This window comes from Capra hircus, chromosome 4, assembly GCF_001704415.2.
Source record: "Capra hircus breed San Clemente chromosome 4, ASM170441v1, whole genome shotgun sequence".
Taxonomy (NCBI): domain Eukaryota; kingdom Metazoa; phylum Chordata; class Mammalia; order Artiodactyla; family Bovidae; genus Capra; species Capra hircus.
This window is the reverse complement of record NC_030811.1, coordinates 17,552,046-17,569,137: the sequence shown is the minus strand read 5'-3', so window position 1 is coordinate 17,569,137 and position 17,092 is coordinate 17,552,046. Positions and strand designations below refer to the sequence as shown.

General features: G+C 38.0%; 1 protein-coding gene across 1 annotated transcript in view; it reads left to right on the top strand.

Annotated features, from left to right (window-relative positions):
* UBN2 (ubinuclein 2) overlaps positions 1-15,633 on the top strand; it is a 67,001-nt gene extending 51,368 nt beyond the window's left edge. The window contains exons 15-17 of the mRNA XM_018046884.1: positions 2,919-3,150; positions 3,590-3,679; positions 5,452-15,633. Of these exons, the coding sequence (XP_017902373.1) occupies positions 2,919-3,150; positions 3,590-3,679; positions 5,452-5,501 (372 nt within the window). The 3' untranslated portion in view covers positions 5,502-15,633. The remainder of the gene's footprint in view (positions 1-2,918; positions 3,151-3,589; positions 3,680-5,451) is intronic.

Sequence of the window (17,092 nt, the reverse complement as noted above, 5' to 3'; positions counted from 1 at the left end):
TGCGATTGCTGCTAACATGGATAAGGGAGATGGAGAAGGCCTCTTGGAAGAGGCAACGTTTGAGCTGATAATTGAATGACTAGGACCAAGCCTTTTGGAGAGAAGAGCAAACAGCCCAGGCAAGAAGGGGAAGGTAGATGTGAAGACACTGAGATAGGAAAGAGCCTGACAGGGCTGGACGGTTGGGAAAGATGGGGAGGTGACAGGTTGAAAAACAACTCCAAACCATGTGATTGAGGACCTTGGGGGCTACAGTAAGGACTTGGGCATTTACTTTGTGTTCAGTGGGAAGCCGTTGGAGGGGAGTGATATGGTCTGATACACATTTCAAAAAATCACTCTGGGTGTTGTAGAGAGTGTGGGGGGCAGATGTATTCACCAAAATGAAACATGTCCTTAAAAAGAAATCTAATGCCCACCACGAAGAGCAAGGTGTTCCTTTATATGTTCCCCTGGAGATGAAATGTGGAGGTCATGGAAAATATTTCTGATTATGGGGCATTATCCTGAACTGTTTGCCTGCTTCATGTTGATAGCTTCTCCTGTAGTGTTTCTGAATAATAGCAACAATGGGATACCTTGCTTTTAAAAGGTCTCCATCTTCTGTGAGAGAAAATTAGAACTGTGATGTAACATTTAGAAAAGCTGGTGTTTCATTTTAGTTTTATAAACAAAAGTGGATATGGAAGGTTTTTATAAGTATAAAATGTCAGACAGTTAGGGCCTGGTGCCATTTTTTTCTTTTGCTAATACACATAACTTAATTTTGGAAGTTGCCCTAATTTACATTTTCTGTCAGCTTTAATGCTTCAATGAACCTACTCCAGAAAAGCATAAGAGTTTTCCTTATTAGCAGTATTTAATGTTCCTCACCAGGAGGGCTCCACTTGGGGAACACAATTTTAGAGTGTGTTCCCCATATTATCCTGAGACTGTAGTAGAATGTTGATGAAAAAGAAGAGAAAACTCTTGTTAACTCTTGATACTGATCCTTTTTTTTTTTTTTGCTTCAAACCACTGTTGTTTCTAAGTTAGTAATTTTTTCCTAAATCACCCATTTTTAATATCATGGTTGGCACAGTAGAGGGGAACAACTGACAAATAAGAAAAACAGTTAAGTCCAAGCGTAAATTGATAACGATTTGCACTTAAATGTGGGAGAAAGTTGTGATTAAAAAAAAAAGGATATGTTGAATATGAGATCATTTTGTCTTTCATTTTGTGTTGCGTAAAAACTAAGGTTTCAAGCCTTGAGTGGTGGGAAAGAATTGAAACTACTGATCTTAGCAGCTAACATATATGGGAGGGAAATGATTGTAACATATGATGAGTTCAGTTCTGAGCATAACAATTTGGTGAGGTTAGATATCCAAGTGGAATTCTTCACTAAACCATTAGCTAAATAGGATTGGAACTGAGGTGAGAGGTTAGAACTGTAGGTACAAATTTGAGACAAAAATAAAGGAGGTGAGGGAAGGCAATTGGAGAACTAGTGAAAAAACAGTTTTAGAAAGCTTTTTAAGAACGTTCTTCAGTTTTTCGTTCAGTGGTGTGGACCATTGAGTGTATAAATACGTGAGATGATGTGGCATTTTTGCATGGGAAAATCACCTACATTTTTCCTATAGATTAACTGAGAAATAAAATGACCAGCCCTTTATTAATAATGTTTACTGGTAGAAATCATCAGTATACAAAATAAAAGTAACAGTTGCTAATGCTTATTATTGATTAACAAATATTCAGAGAATTCAGTTTTCTTGACCAAACTTAGAACTGTGAGAATTTTTTACCACAGAAATTTGGAGTTGATAAAATAAGGCTATAAAGGAAAGCTCACAGTTGCAGATATAGTAGGTAATATCTGATACTGAGAAATTCTGGTTATAATCTTTATTAAGTACACACAAAAAAAGTCGGAATGGAAAAAAATGTTTACTTGCTGTATAGAAAATTGTTCAAAGAACTAAATTAGCTTTATAGAGTATATTTCAGTAATTTCTCAATGAAAGCTTATCAGTGCTGGCATGTTTCGAAGTGTTTTTCTTCATAACGATGGCATCAAAGCCCAAGTGGGGGAGTGTCAAAACACTCTATAATTTACCTTTTGCCTTAGGAGTTTGAGTTCAGAACTGTAGTGGAATTGAAAATCAGCTTTCAGGGGTTAAGAAGAGATGAGATAGTGTGGAAAATGAAGGCTGCCATTCAATAAGTTTGATAATAAAAGAAAGATACATAAGTCAGGTTGTCGCTAGGGGTTAGGGAAGAGCCAGGATTAACGGTTGGTTGTAAGACAGTTGGTTTTAAGATATGTCAGCGGTCCCTGTATATGCAAAAGCAGAGGAAATGCAGAGAATGTGCAGTTCTTGGTTGACATCTGTGACAGAAAGTTCTTCAGGGGTGATATTCATGGCACAGGTCAGGTGGTTAGCTTTTGAGGAAGAGGCAGATAAAGCTTTTGAAGAGGAAAACACGGATGGCCGTTAACGATGAAAGTACAGGGTATCGAGTTGAGGGATCTGAGAGAGTAATAGTCTAGAACAGAAGCTGCAGAGATTGTGCCCAGAAAGACAGTTAAATTGCAGATCAGAGACCAAATTGAAATTATATGGAATTAATTCCCTGTGTCAGATGTAGAGGTAAGAGCAAAAGTGGAAATCCAAGTTTAGAAATTGAGAGGAATGGGTATTAATGTAGACACTGCAGTAACAGTTAAGGAAGCTTGCTGAAGAGCTACGTAGAAGTATTGGTCACTCATTGAAATGTGTAATTTACACTTAAGCCTTCATTTCTGTCTCCCAGAGTTTCTGTTAGAGTAGATGTAAGACAGTCTCACATCCATGAGGATATTAAGTAAAATAAATCAATTCAGGTTAAAGACTTGATTTCTTATGTATTTTGACCCCTGGTTTCTGCAGTCCACAGCAGGAGCATCATTATTGGCTAATGCCTCACCTCTGACTCTCATGACATCACCTTTGTCTGTAACAAATCAAAATGTGACTCCTTTTGGGATGCTGGGTGGCCTTGTTCCAGTGACCATGCCCTTCCAGTTTCCCTTGGAGCTACTTGGCTTTGGAACGGACACAGCTGGAGTGACAACCACCTCGGGATCTACCTCAGCCGCTTTCCACCATAGCCTAACTCAGAGTAAGTGGGGCTCTTTTTCTTACATGGCTGCCTAGTCTTGACAGAACAGGAAACCTCACAAATTTATACTAATTGAGAGCAGTCCAGTTGGAGTCAGTGGAGATTATAGAATTTCTTTTTAGAAGAAATCCAGTTTATTTCTTGTGTATATATAAAATAAGTGGAATTACTGGACTCTGAAATTTTTTTATAGGTTCTAAAGTGAACTGGCTATTCCATACTTCTATCTTAATGAAATTTATAGTAAGAGCAAGTCAGATTTCCTGGGTTATTTGCATGCACATTTATATTTATACACATAATGTATGTGCTCTAGTTTACAAAAACCTTTAAAGTCGAGGTCTGTGCTTGCATTGGATAAATTATTTTCATTTTTGTATCTAAGAGGGCTCAGGTCTTAGTTTGAAGAAGATCACTGACAAGTGTGTTCTTCCCCCAGATTTACTAAAGGGTTTACAGCCAGGAGCTCAGCACGCAGCAGCGCTTTCCCACGCACCTCTGCCTACACATGTACAGCAAACATTTAATGGTAAGAGAGCCCCCTGTTTTTTCCTCTATCTAATATTTATACAGATTTACAAATATATTAAACAATGTGAGAGAATGACAAAGATTGGAAAAAGTAATTTTCATATGAGCAAATCCTTATCGGCAATAAACGCCTTTTCAGAGAAAGGAAACAGGTAAAGGAGATCTTTTGTTACATGTGCAGAGAGCCTTTTTGAAGGTGTTTGTTATATGGGAATGAGGACAAAGAATAGGATTCATAAGACAGTATGCAAAAATCATGTCCAATAGTTAATCACACTTGACCTTTATGGAAATTTTCCAAAGTGCCAGATAGTCTTGTGACACAATTAGCTAATTTAATCCTTACAATAAAGCTGTGAATGAGATCACAGTCCCCATTTTACAGATCAGGAAATGGAATCAGAGGTAAGCAACTTGCCCAAGTTGATGGGATAATAAGTGTTTAATCTGAGATACAAATCCAGGAAGTCTGACTCCATGGCCTGTATTCTTAACTATCACTCTTCTGTGCATCTTAGCGCTGATTAAACTAATGTGATTTCAGACTGTCTGTGTTATATACTTGCAGCCCAGCTAGATTCTCTGAGATCTGGAGTTGGACAGTGGACACTGCACCCAACCTTGGCCTCCAGATTCTCGCTCTCATCAGCAGCTGACCCCAGTAAAATGCTGAAACTGTTCTGAGGGCCATTTTCAGCATCTTTGAGCAGCTCAGCTGCTCTCTTAACTTTGAAAGCTGACTAGGGCCTCACTGTTCTTTTTGGCCACTGCATTTAAAATTGTTGTTGAGCAAGTTTACAGCTGACCACAAAGTGGAAATGGGAGCTTCAAAGCAATCTTGAGGCAGTAGGTTGTAGTAAATGCTCTAAGACACCCAAGTGTTAAGCTGCCCCAGACTAACTCCTTGAGAGAAGGAACACAAGGCCACAGTTGTGCCAGTGTGGGAACAAAGTGTGAGTCACTCAGTCGTGTCTGACTCTTTGCGACCCCATGGACTATAGCCTGCCAGACTCTTCTGTCCATGGGATTCTCCAGGCAAGAATACTCAGGCCTGATGGAGCTTAATTTTCCTTGACAAGGCAACAAATGATGAGAGATTTTCTACTTTTTTTTTTTTTTTTGGCCCTCGAAGTGACCCAGTCCTACTCTTGTCCAGTTTAAGTAGAGTGATTAGCATTTTCCCAGTATAAGTTTCATAGCCATATGTAAAACTAGAAAAATCATTCTTCCCATAGCAAACTTTCCTACCTTTTACGTTTGCCAGGTTAGGACTAAAAGATGCAGCTGGAATTTTCACTCCCAGTGTGGTCCAATCATTTACATAAATAATTTAGAGTTATTAACTGCTATGTCATGGCAAGAAGTTTTCACCTGCATGAAAATGAAGTCGACCTTGAAGTTGACCTTGTTTTCTAAGGGAATCAAAAAATGTGATAAGTTCCTTGAAGGAGGGGGACTGATTGTGTTTTTACGTTTCTTTATAATCCTCGCAGCATTTGACACAGTTGACTATAAGGTAGATAACAAATACTTGTTGAAATAGTATTTGTAGGACACTGGAAACCAATTAAACCATAGTCATATTGAGATAAGAGGATCATTCTTTATATCTCAACTTCTCTGTGCTGTAACATTTAAGGTACTAAAGGTTATCTTTCTAGCAGTGTCGTCATCCACATGAAAATTAGAAGTTAATTGTATGTTTTGCTTCATATGCTTTTATTTTTTATGACATGCTGACCCATACTGATTAAACACCTCTTTTCTCAGATGGAGGCCAAAGTAAAGGGGACACTAAGTTACCACGGAAATCTCAGTGACTTCCCAGTAAACAAAGGAGATGGCACACTTGGCTGGCTGTTGGAACCTACCTGATGGGAAAGTACTCGTGTGGTCTTAGGGCTGCTGTTCTGTCGATGTTTACATTCTCTCGTCCCAAGCACTGTGGTGAGGAGGAAAAAGAAAAGGAAACATTACTTGAGTAAAGCCAGGTGCAGGAGGAAGAAATGCTTTTGTGCAAAGTTAAGTGTGACCCTTAGTCTCTTCTAAAGAAAGACAAAGTTACCATATTAACTGACTTGAAAGAGACTCAGTTGTCAAACCCACAGAAATACAAATTTGATTTTTCCCTGGGCAGGAAAAAGGAAATTGAGGATTTGGGTAAACTCCATCCATCCTGGGGGTTGGATCTGAACACTTGTAGACATAACTGCATAATAAAAGGCAGTATACCCCAAATTAGGCCAGTTTGTCAGGAGTAATGGTCATGTCTGAGTGGACTATGCAGCAAATTTGCCACAAGAAATATTTAATGGCCCTATGTCTGATGCAGACAGTAGCTGAGTATAAATCATGTACCCTCAAAAATCCTGAACAAACTTGAATCTTCTCCAGTGTGTAGCAACTCCTGTGTAAATCAGTGGACTAAAGATGTTTCAGGAAAGTTATTTTAGCACAGTGATATATATTACATTTTTTTAAGTCAAAAAATTGAGCCTGTTGCTCATAACAGATGAAACTTAGATGTCCCCTTTTTGTAAAAGGGTCAATTACATCTTCCATTCAGAAGCAGGTACTTAACTCTCTTCTTCAGGTGATTTGTGCATCTGGTGTTGACTGGTTAATTCTTATTTCCATTCTTGATGTTAAAATGTGACTTGTGTTCACATTTTCCTCTTGAGAAATGGGGATCTTTGTTGTAGGACTGCAGCTTTGGTCCACTTAGCCTTTGCAGGCCTGCCAGTATGAACTGTCAATTTCCCCCAGCATCACTTTAGTTCATAACCTCTCCTTCTGTTCTTTTAGCTAGTGGTATTTCAGGTGATTATTAACTGTTGATATAAACAGGTATAAGTGTGTGTTGCAGTGCTTCTTCATTGGTCATTCAAATGGCATATATATATTTGGGGGGAATTTTGAAGATGGTATTTTAAAGGGAGGAATTAAATTAGGATCATTGTGTACAGGGGATTATTTTTATAACAATCATAGTGTATTTTTACTCCCTATATCCACTGTAGTGAAACTGATTTGGAGCATTTGAAATTTTAAAGTTTTACTAATACTTAGAGTATTGATATATGAGTAAACCTGCAGATAATAAGACTCCATTACTAGAGCTTTCTCATGCAAATTGCATGTTCAACAAAGGATGTTAAGGGAGAAATTTATAGTGTTTGGATACATTTTGTTGACTTTTTTCACCTCATCATTGTTCTAGTCTTTTTCTTCCTGTTTAGGCTTCTGAATGTTTTCAAACTGTTCACAAGAATGGTGTAAGGTTGGTCCATTAATAACGCCAGACACCTAAAAAAACTGCACCAGATTGGTGGTAGCAAGATTTCTTACGTATGTTTTCATTACAGGTCACCCAATACCATTAATATTTATCCAGATAAGGGTATAATCAGGCCCTTTTTTCCTTTCACAAGCAAAAGTTGCAAATAGGCTTTAGGACTGTGAATAAATTAACACAATGCTTTAGATCTGTAAGCCCATATTTTGACTTCAGAGTCATATTGGCTTACTTCACAGCGGAAAAAAAAAAGTTAATAACCGAAAACTTTAGTTCCAAGAACTTGTTACAATAAGAGGAAAGGGTTATTTCAAAAAAATCATTGATATAATTACTTGCTTCTAAGAATTTAGTTTTTCAGTAAAGCAAATAAGAATGTTCTGTCAACCCTAGTAGATATTTTGAAAGGATATTGGGATGTTGCAGATAGGTTTGGCTTGAATAGAGAATGTTTGATTAAAGTTTGTTCGGTTTTTTTAACTAGGGAAGCTTACCCAGTTCTTGAGTTCTTCCAGTGTAGCATACCTCTTGCTTTTATCTAATTTAGAGGGGAAAAAAAGTCTGCTAATCCTTAGGGATTTTCCTTTGAGAAGCCACCTTCATTTTACTTCCCTGAACAAGGAGGGAACCCAGTGCAGATTCCTCTCTCTTCTGGTGGAGAGTGGTGCATGTACTCATCTGTGTGTGTGTGTTTGTACACATACATTTATTGATAGATGAGTTCAGTGGTAGTTTAAGTTGAGGAATGACAACTTTAATTTGGTAAGCCCATCAACTCAATCACACCATATGAAGACACTCCCCCCCCCCCCCCCCCCCGGCCCCGCCATGATTCTGTCTTCATTTGAGAAGAGTGGGATTATCAGTTCCTCCCCCATATCGTTTTATAAACACCTGAGGGCTCTGGGCTCTGAGGCCTCCTCTGTGGAGATTTTATTCTGTTCTCTTCAATCCTAATTCTGTGAGAACTGCTGCCTCACCCCCATCACATTTTCATTACCTTCATCCATTTCAATCAAGACTGCCCTTTTATGTTGTACAAATGAAATAAACATCCTTATATTTCTTAAAAAGTATGATCAAAGAGTTACCGCATGTAAATACCTGTTTCTTTTCTAGGTCATAACATTGAAAATGGTGTCCATACCGTATGGTCACCTATTTTTACAGCTTTTCTTACTAAAAACATACATACAAATCAGTTATTTTTTAGCACAGAGGCTTGCGACTCATATTCTATTTTTGCACTTGAAAATCAAATTATGTTATTTTTTAAAGTGGAGAGTAATTGGAAAGGCTGTAGAGCAATGTGTCTTTTCTGAAGAGCATTAGCAACATCCCAGTGTAAAAGTAATCAGCACACAGTTATATCCCATGCCATGGGATTCTTGATTCAGGAAACGTAAGCTGTTTTCAACGGTCTTGTATTTTAAATTGCCTTCGCTGACGTATAAGCTGTTACTGTACATACAAGTTAATCCTCAGTATTCACAAGCAATAATGAATGATCAGCAGAGCTGTCTCTAGAGATAGCAGTGCTGAGCCTCGGCTGGAGACTGAGAGCAAAGTGTCAAGCTCATTCAGAGCCTCCACAATCGATGTAAGCAATAATTTCATTACCAGTCGGTTATAATTCTTTCTCATCTGCTTCTGAGATCAGAGGGTAAAAGAAATCATGATTTTAAAACCAACTGAAGAGATTAAGTATTGGGGGAAGAAGTGAAGTTCATCTGAGGTCCCCAAATCTCAATTTTGAGGGACTCAGAGCATTGTGTCAGCACATTCCTTCATGCCTGCCACCCCTTTGATGGATGTTGTTAGCCCAAATTTCTTTCTTTTTTTTTTTTAATATCATAGAAGCTGAATAGGGTTTATCATATCACCCAGCTAGAAGGAAGAACCGGGCACACACCTGTTTGAATGCTGTGGGTTTGACACCTGTATGAAAACAACTTCTACAAAAAGATATTTAGTCGAGGATTCCCACCCACCCCCAAAGCAGATTTAAATTGTTTACTACCCAGGTTTGGAAAGGGCAGACACCTCTAATCTTTCTCCTCTCGTTGCCCTCTACCACACCCCCTTTCCACCTCTACTTGGTTCAAGACATTTTCTGAAATGGAATTCTACTGTTATTCAAACTGCCATTGATTACGCGAATACTGTGTCCCTTGGGATCATCTCTTAGCACTCCAATTAATCTATCAGATTTGCTGCTACATTTGTAAAATGAACTTTGCCTGTAATGTTCAACTTCAATTTACAGTTCTTTATTTCTGGGAGGCTTTGTCATATAATTTGACCCATGTACAGAACTAGGATACTTTATTTTAGGGGTGTACCATAAAAGCACACTGGTCCTTGTATTCTTTTCATCATTTAGGTTTTGAATTTTTGTTTGCTCTTTTTGTTGGTCGATGTTTATTTTGTCCTGTTTTAAATTAGAAGAGGGAGAGAAATCTGCAATCAGGCCAAACTTGAGAACTTGCCCCCGTGCTTCAGCACTGCAGTTTCTGCTGACCTTACGTTCTCAGAAGGGCACTTTTACCTGCTGTTGTGCATGTATGGTGGTTTTTGTTTGTTGTTTTTGTGTTTGCTTTTAGGGGGCTTTTGTTTTTCTAACAATGATGCAGAAGACAAATGCAGTAGTAGGTAAATGATTAGAAACATGTTAGTTTTATTTCACAAAATTTAAGAGAAAAGGTTTAACTCTGTAAATCGTTTCTTAGCTCTGGTAAAATGGCTTGTATTATTCCTCTGAAGCATATTCAATTCAGGCCTTTGTCTTTGTTAAGTGCCTTTTTTTCCTTTCTTTTTTCCCCTCTTTTGAAACTGTTCTCAGATATCCTAAAGTACAGGCTAATAACTAACGTCAGGGGATTCAGGAGGAAGAATCTCAGAGTTGCCAAGATCATGCCATGCTGTAATCTTCTTTTTCTTTATATGTATATGGATATATGTGTAAGATACACACATACATGCATATGTATATATGTGTGTATATTTGTATACATATGTAATATATATATATAACTAGTAGCTGCTGTACCATTGCGTCCTTTCCAAGCACTCCCCTTTTAATGTTTGCAAAATTTCTGCCTTGTTTATTCCATTGCCTTTAGTTGATTTGAATGGGTAGATTGGGAAATTGTCTTCTCACAAGATACTGTCTCTGCCCTTCGAATATCTGTTTGTAGAAGTTAACAGGAACAACAACTACATATAAAACAAGTCAGTTACTATAACTGAAATAAATTTAGTGGGCTCATTGGCTGCTCCTGGATGTAATCCACTGCTGTGCCCTTTGGACTGGGCATATGTAATACTAGAGAAAGCATCGGCACAACAAGAGTCTGTCCAGGTCAGGTTGATAAGGCACATGATGTCAGGCAAGACCAGAGACATGGGAGAGCTAGAGTTAGAACCATGGTCTTGTTTCTGAGTTTCGAAGCAAGTTAGCAACTTTGTCCATATTAAAAATGCACCATATACTCTTCTGGAAAATGGGTTTTGAAGAATTCATAGAGCTGCTTATCTATTAAAAGGGTAATAAACTTAGAAGCAGAAGGACTTCAGATATGGAGGGAAACACTCGTATAACCCATGGCATTCTTGAGAGAGCTTCAGTTTTCTCATTTGCCAAATAATTACATTTGGCTTAATATGATTTAATGGTTATTTATGTTTCTCCTTTGAGCAAAATAACATATCAGTAATTAGTGTCCATCTGTTTCTTGTTGAAAACAGATGTGACATGTGAAGGGAGACTTAAGTTGAACCAATCCTCAAAACCCAGTATAAATATGTTTAATAAACGCCCCCTTTTAAATTCATTTTAACTGAGGAGACTGGTGGCCAAAAAGGAGAAAGCAGAGGCTCCTGGCAGTGTTACTTGATAGCAAGACTGTTATCAGGTAGCCTCAGTTCAGTCATGTTACTCTTGAATTATTGTGTTTAGGGGGAATATCGTTTAACCTTTGTGCCTCAGATTACCCATTAGAAAATTGGGTATAATAATATTGACCTACCTCCCAGGGATATCAGAGACTTTTTCAAAAATATTTTGAGTTTTTCTAAAATGTCCTATATAATTTAAAAAAGTATTATCATCTTCCTGCAGAGGCTAAAAAAATGTTTCCCTATGATGGGTATAAAAAGCACCATATGATTTTTAGGTTTAAAAAAAATCACTGGAATTCTAATTTAGATACATATGTGTTATTTAAACATACTATATTTGTGGTTGGATAAAATGCTTAGTTTCAGGTTAATAAGAGGGGAGGGGGTAAATAACACTAAGTTTCCTAATTATAAGTAGTTTTTTTTTTTTTTTAAGCTGTTTATGGTATTATTACATGTGTGATTTTTGCCAAGATTGTGGAGCTGAAGCTAGCTAAAGTGTGAATGATTGGTTACTGGAGTTGATTAATGATCCCAAATGTTTTATCTGCCTCACTTTGCCATGTTCTCAGCCTAATTTCCTTATATTACTGTTCAGTGATGAGAATAGCTAAGCTTTTAACTTTCTAAGAATGAATGGGGGGTCTCCTTCTCGTAGAGACTGTGTCCTGTTCCTGTAACCGTAGGTTCATCCAGCTCCGCACTGAAGGGGCAAGCACTACACAGTCTGCTAGGCGCACTTCAGCCTGTCTCCCTTTGTGATTTATGCTTCTTCAGTATGAAAGAGTTGGAGCCATCAACTGCTCAGGTTGTAGAAAAATGGGAGAGAGGAGGCAGGTTCCTCTTCCTAGCTGGGGCAACCGTGGGAAGGGTGGGGGTACAAAGAAATATATTTTGCCCAGCTCCAGGGACGAGAGGAAGGTCATCTTATCGTGCCCTCCATCAGGTATATGAAGCAGTAATACGTAGAATTTTCCTTTTATCATTTAAAACAGTAACAACAGGAAACATTGGATGCTGCTTCTCTGTTAGAGCTAGATGCTGAGCACCATTTGTGAGATGTGTGTAGATTTTGTAGCACATATTCAGGGTCAGGAAAGAGAATGTCAGGGGATTAGAAACAAATGATCCAGTGTGAGTGAGTCGGAAGAAGGCCCCAGGCCCAAGTAGACAAAGCCTCTGAGTTAATTCCCAGAACTGGCTGAGGCCCATTTACTGTCTAGTGATAGGATGTTTTTCCTTAAAAGTCACTTTTTGGTTTTTTGTTGTGTTTTCCAGATAAAGCCTTAGTTAGTAGCCTCTAAATATCAACTATGCAGATAAACATACACGTTTTCCACATTCTTCCTCTTTTTTCCATTCTTTAAATAACAGATGTTAATTAAGACTTCTACCCAAAGAAATAAGGCATAAGGGTTTTGTTGAATGTGTGTTTGTTCCTCTTGGGAAAATTAATGGAAACATAAAAATAGAGATATTTTGTGTGTTCATCTGTCCTAAAATGTGAACTTTATATTCAGAAACTAAGTACAGATTCTGGTGCACACTGTAGTTAGAATCATGGAATGTCTTCGGGTTGTTAAGATAAAACCATCCCAGTGTTCAATTCTGAGAAAGTTTTAGATTCTCTGGCACAGTGTTCAGGTTTGTGGAGCTAATAAACAGATGGTCAGACTATCATTACAAAGTGGCATTAAATATTAATGTCAGATTCTCATTCTTTCTCCACTTTATTTAGTTTTCATTCTTCTTTTCTCTAGTCTGAGCTCTCAAGTTAACCATTTCATCAACCAGTGGCTACACTAGAATAAAAGTTGCTGAGAGTCTGGGGAGGAAAGGTTTAACTTTCACCTCCTCTTCTCATTCACGTTGGTCATCTACGCTGGGTCCCCACTGAATTTGAAAGTAAAGACTACAAGCGTGTTGTAGGAGACTGTTTACATCCCAGCACACTCAGACAGGGACTGGTAGGATTTTAATCAGGCTGCCTTTGAATAACTTGATATTTTTCTCAGATATTCCCAAAGTACCATTTGCTTGAAAGTAGCTATTTGCGATCTTTATTTAATTTCCTCATACTGTAATATGTAATACTTCTGCTTTTCAGACTTTCTTTCATATGTCCATTTTAGAGCAGGTTAGTACTTAAATTTTGGACACTTTTCCGAACTGTTACCCAAACAGGTCAAGAATACTTTAAAAATAAATAAATAAATAAATCTCAGTAGCATAATTAAGGGGGTCTATATGTCCAGGACTTAGAATCATCACTGGTGACCTGAATTTTTTTTTCTCTTCTCCTTTGTGTTAAAAATAGATTCCTCTACTATATAATATAGTAGTAGCTACATTGCATGGCCTCTTCTTGATACTTTTCAAGGTTATTCAAAAGAGAACTCTTACTTGTTTTTGTTGGGCTCTTACTTCACATAACAGTCTGCCTTGCTTCTTTTCATTAATTCCTCTGGAATAAACCTACTTTACAAAGGTCTGCCTCAGAAAGGCCATATGAATCCTTAGTACCAATTTTAGGTTCCTCAGAAAACTCTTGATATATTATTTGTTACTGTTTTGCCAATAATAATATAATTCTATTTTATCTTGTCTAGTTTTAAAATATTTTGTAACAAAGCACTAATGGAAACTCAATTGAAACACAAGCAAGGTGACTATTACCTTAGATAACGTGGAGATACTGGTTTTTAATTTAACAGTTCCATCTACCCTCCAAGCACATTTAGGAGTTGGCAGTAACCAAGACTAGCCAAGTGGCATATTCTTCTATGTGACAACCTGCTACATTACATTTCATGCTCTTTTGGCTATAAACTTCCCTCCTTTTTTGCTTCTCTCATCTGTTTGCAGGGGTAGTGTGCCCTGTGCCAGCATATTGGGTTTTCTGTGAAATTACCAAGAATTACCCCCAATTTTGGCCAGAGGCATTAAAAGAGAAATTATTCTCAGTTGACAGAGTTATTACTGTTTTAAATAGGTAGTCGGAAAGTTGACCAAGTTTGGCCAACTTTTAAAATCCTGGCTATGCTTATATAATTAATTACATAGACCTTCTGAGGCTTGTAGATAAGCAAGGGGCCCTTGCACTGGTAGAGGTAGGTTTCCAACATACACACGATTTTTTTGGCCAGCCTCCAGAGAAGGGATTCAAGCTTTGTACTGCTCTTTTGTTGGCTGTCATTGAAAAATTATATTACAGAATGTATCAAAAATATCTAATTGTTCTTAAGAGTATGTAAATCTTGGAGCTTGCCCTTCCTTCTGTTGCTTGCTAAAAACACTGGCAAGCTGAAAAGGAAAGGAAAGGAAATCTCTGGCTGGTGAAAATTTTGTGCCCCAAATAAGTTAATCAAAGTCTCCCAAGGTAACCAAGTGATGAGTGTTTTCTCGTTTATTACAAGCAAGAAAATTATTCGCAGTTGTAAAAATTATCGTGGGACTGCAGACCGATTTGCTATAACTGATTGGAAATAAGGATTCTGATTTTTAGTCTGGGTAAGCACATATTTCCAACTCTTGCAGTATGAATTTTGATAAAGGAAAGACTTTTGTTTGGTAACAGAAGGAAAAACGGGACTTATTTATACAGTGAATGTTCACTCTATAGAGGAATGTCCCTCCGGTTACACAGCATCTTCTTTCTTGAGCCACCTCCCCGCTTTATATAGATGCCAACAGGTTTTATAATGCATCTTGAAGGAAGGAGCCTAAATAATTACTGCTCCTCTGGGTGAAAGGCCCTGACTACCATATTGCAGTTGTTTTTAGGGAGGTGCATTTTTGCTAACTTGAAGGGATATGCTGTATTTTAAATTTAAATAAATGTGTGACTTAATATTTTGGGAATTTTTTTTCCTCCTTTAAAACTGGACCTGAACACAGCTTTGAGTTGATATTTGTAATAATCTCAGGACCTGAAAGATTGTAGCATTTAGTGTGTCTTAAAAATTATGTACTGTACCAGCCATGGATTTTTGTAAATATACCTGTCTCCCTTTTTTGTATTATTTTAGTAAAAAAATAATAATAAATTTAAATAAAAGGGGGTGGTGAGGAGATGTGAATGGGTGTGGGTGTGTATGTTTGTATAAGGCTCTTTTGAGATGAACTGGTGCTTGTTTAATTTCCGGCTCTAATCAGAGCAGGAATATGGACAAACTGCTGCTACCGAACCCTGCACTGAGCCTAGATGTTTCCATTGTGTTTCCTAGTGACTGATCAGGAAATGACTAAGTTAAATTCTTCTTCCCACTGCCATCTTGCCTTTGAATTCTCAGTTCTACACACTTTTTGAACATTAATGGTGGTAAAGCTTTCCAAACTTTGGGTGGTTTGCTGGTCTCTAGTTTTTAGAGAGCTCTTGTCACTATTTTCTAAAAAGAGAGGACAGGTAAAAATTTTTAACCCCCCCCAAAAAATCACATTTCATAAAACCCTGATGACTTTTGGATATGTAAGAGGACTTAAACATTCCTAGATGTGGATCTGTGAATTTAGTAAATTGACCCCATTGATAATATATACTCCTTCAGTGCAGGGATTTTTTTTTCTTCTTTTTTTCGCAACAGCCTTGCTCATATTCCAAGTGTAGCTAAGCAAACCCCTGTTTTAAAGCAGGAGCCTTATTTGATTGTGTAGATGTTTCCTGTCTATCCTTTGCGACAGGGCCTTTTACATGAGTGTTTTTTCTTTTTGTATGTGTTACGTGTTGTTGTATTAAATAAAGAGGAATGTACATATTATTCTTGCGTCTGTTGTATCATTGAGTTAACTTGAATTTTAATATCTCATTCTTTCAGTGGTGCTGGAGTATCTCTTGCTTGTATCACTGTGCTGGGCGCTATGGGATACAGAAATCCGGGCATAGGCCCTACCCTCCATGTATTTACAAAGAGTCTCCCATCATATGACAAGTTACAGTTCAAAATGTGTCACAAAGGTGTGGTCCATGGCCACCTGCTACTTGAGTTCAGAGCAGGGGAGAGATGGGCTGGAAAGATCTGAGGAGACCTTGTCAGGTTGATGACATTTGAACTGGGCCTCCACGGATAAATGGGATTTGACTGGGAAGGAGGAAAAGGGAGCATCCTGAGCAGACTCAGGAAGAAACGGGAAGGAGGCCAGGCTGGTGTGAGGTGGGTGCTGGGGTGACTAGAGGAGGCCAGACTGTGGGAGTCCTGGAATGCCGGCATACTGGGTTCCTCCTTCAGATTAGAGGGTGTGTGCCTGTGTACGCCTCCAGGGTCAAGGCTTGCAGTTGCAGATACAGGATGCCCACCGAGTCGCATAGGTGAGCATCTTTTAGTCTTACTTGTAGAGGACTTCTTTAGGGAAAATACTGGTGTGAAAAAAAGAATTTAACCTTAGAAATCCAGGTAAGGAGTGGGAAAGAGGGTGAAAAGGTAGCAATTTGTGAGAGAACGGTCGAACAGTTTCGTCTAATGTGTTATGTGCGTGTAAGATACAGAAAAGAACATATGCCCTCAAATATAAACAGTCCTGGTATTTAAGTGTATTTTCAGTGCACTGTCATTAAGATGAAGTTTAAAGACATAGTCCTTAGGCAGGAGAGGGTAGGCTGCAAGTGCTTTTACGAAAAACTAGTAACATTTAAGGCCAGTTTTGCAAAAGTGTGTTTTTGGGAGTAACAGCCCCTCAGATTTGTAACTAAGTAATCTGACTACTATCTTGCAAAAGTGGATTAACGTATTAAAACTGCCATTGTTAAACAGGATTTTTTAAAGCCATAATTTCCTCAAGCTCCTTTGACTGTGGAATACTTTTCTCATGTAACTTTGATTAACATTAAATTATATGTAAGGCATGTGAAGCACTTAGCACAGTGACTCACAGTGAGCACCAGATAAATGTTGGCTTTCATCATCATTTATACTAGTTCTGCTTTATTATTGATTATATGGTGTGTATATATATATGTTTGAAGTTTTTAAGAAGAAAAAAACATGGCCCAAGGAGTTAAGGATTTCAGAATAACCAAGTCAATATAGAGCCAAGAATTAAACAAGAGATGCAGCCTGTTCTCTGAGGCTGAACTGAATGAGGGACAGATGTCCAGAGGGGTTGGTTCACAGGAATATAGAAAACTGAAGCAGCAAGTATGTTTTATACTTGTCCATGTAGTCAAGAAATCATTTCCAACCTTAGTTTTAGTGCAGAAAAGTGTCTGTGGCTAGTTAGGAA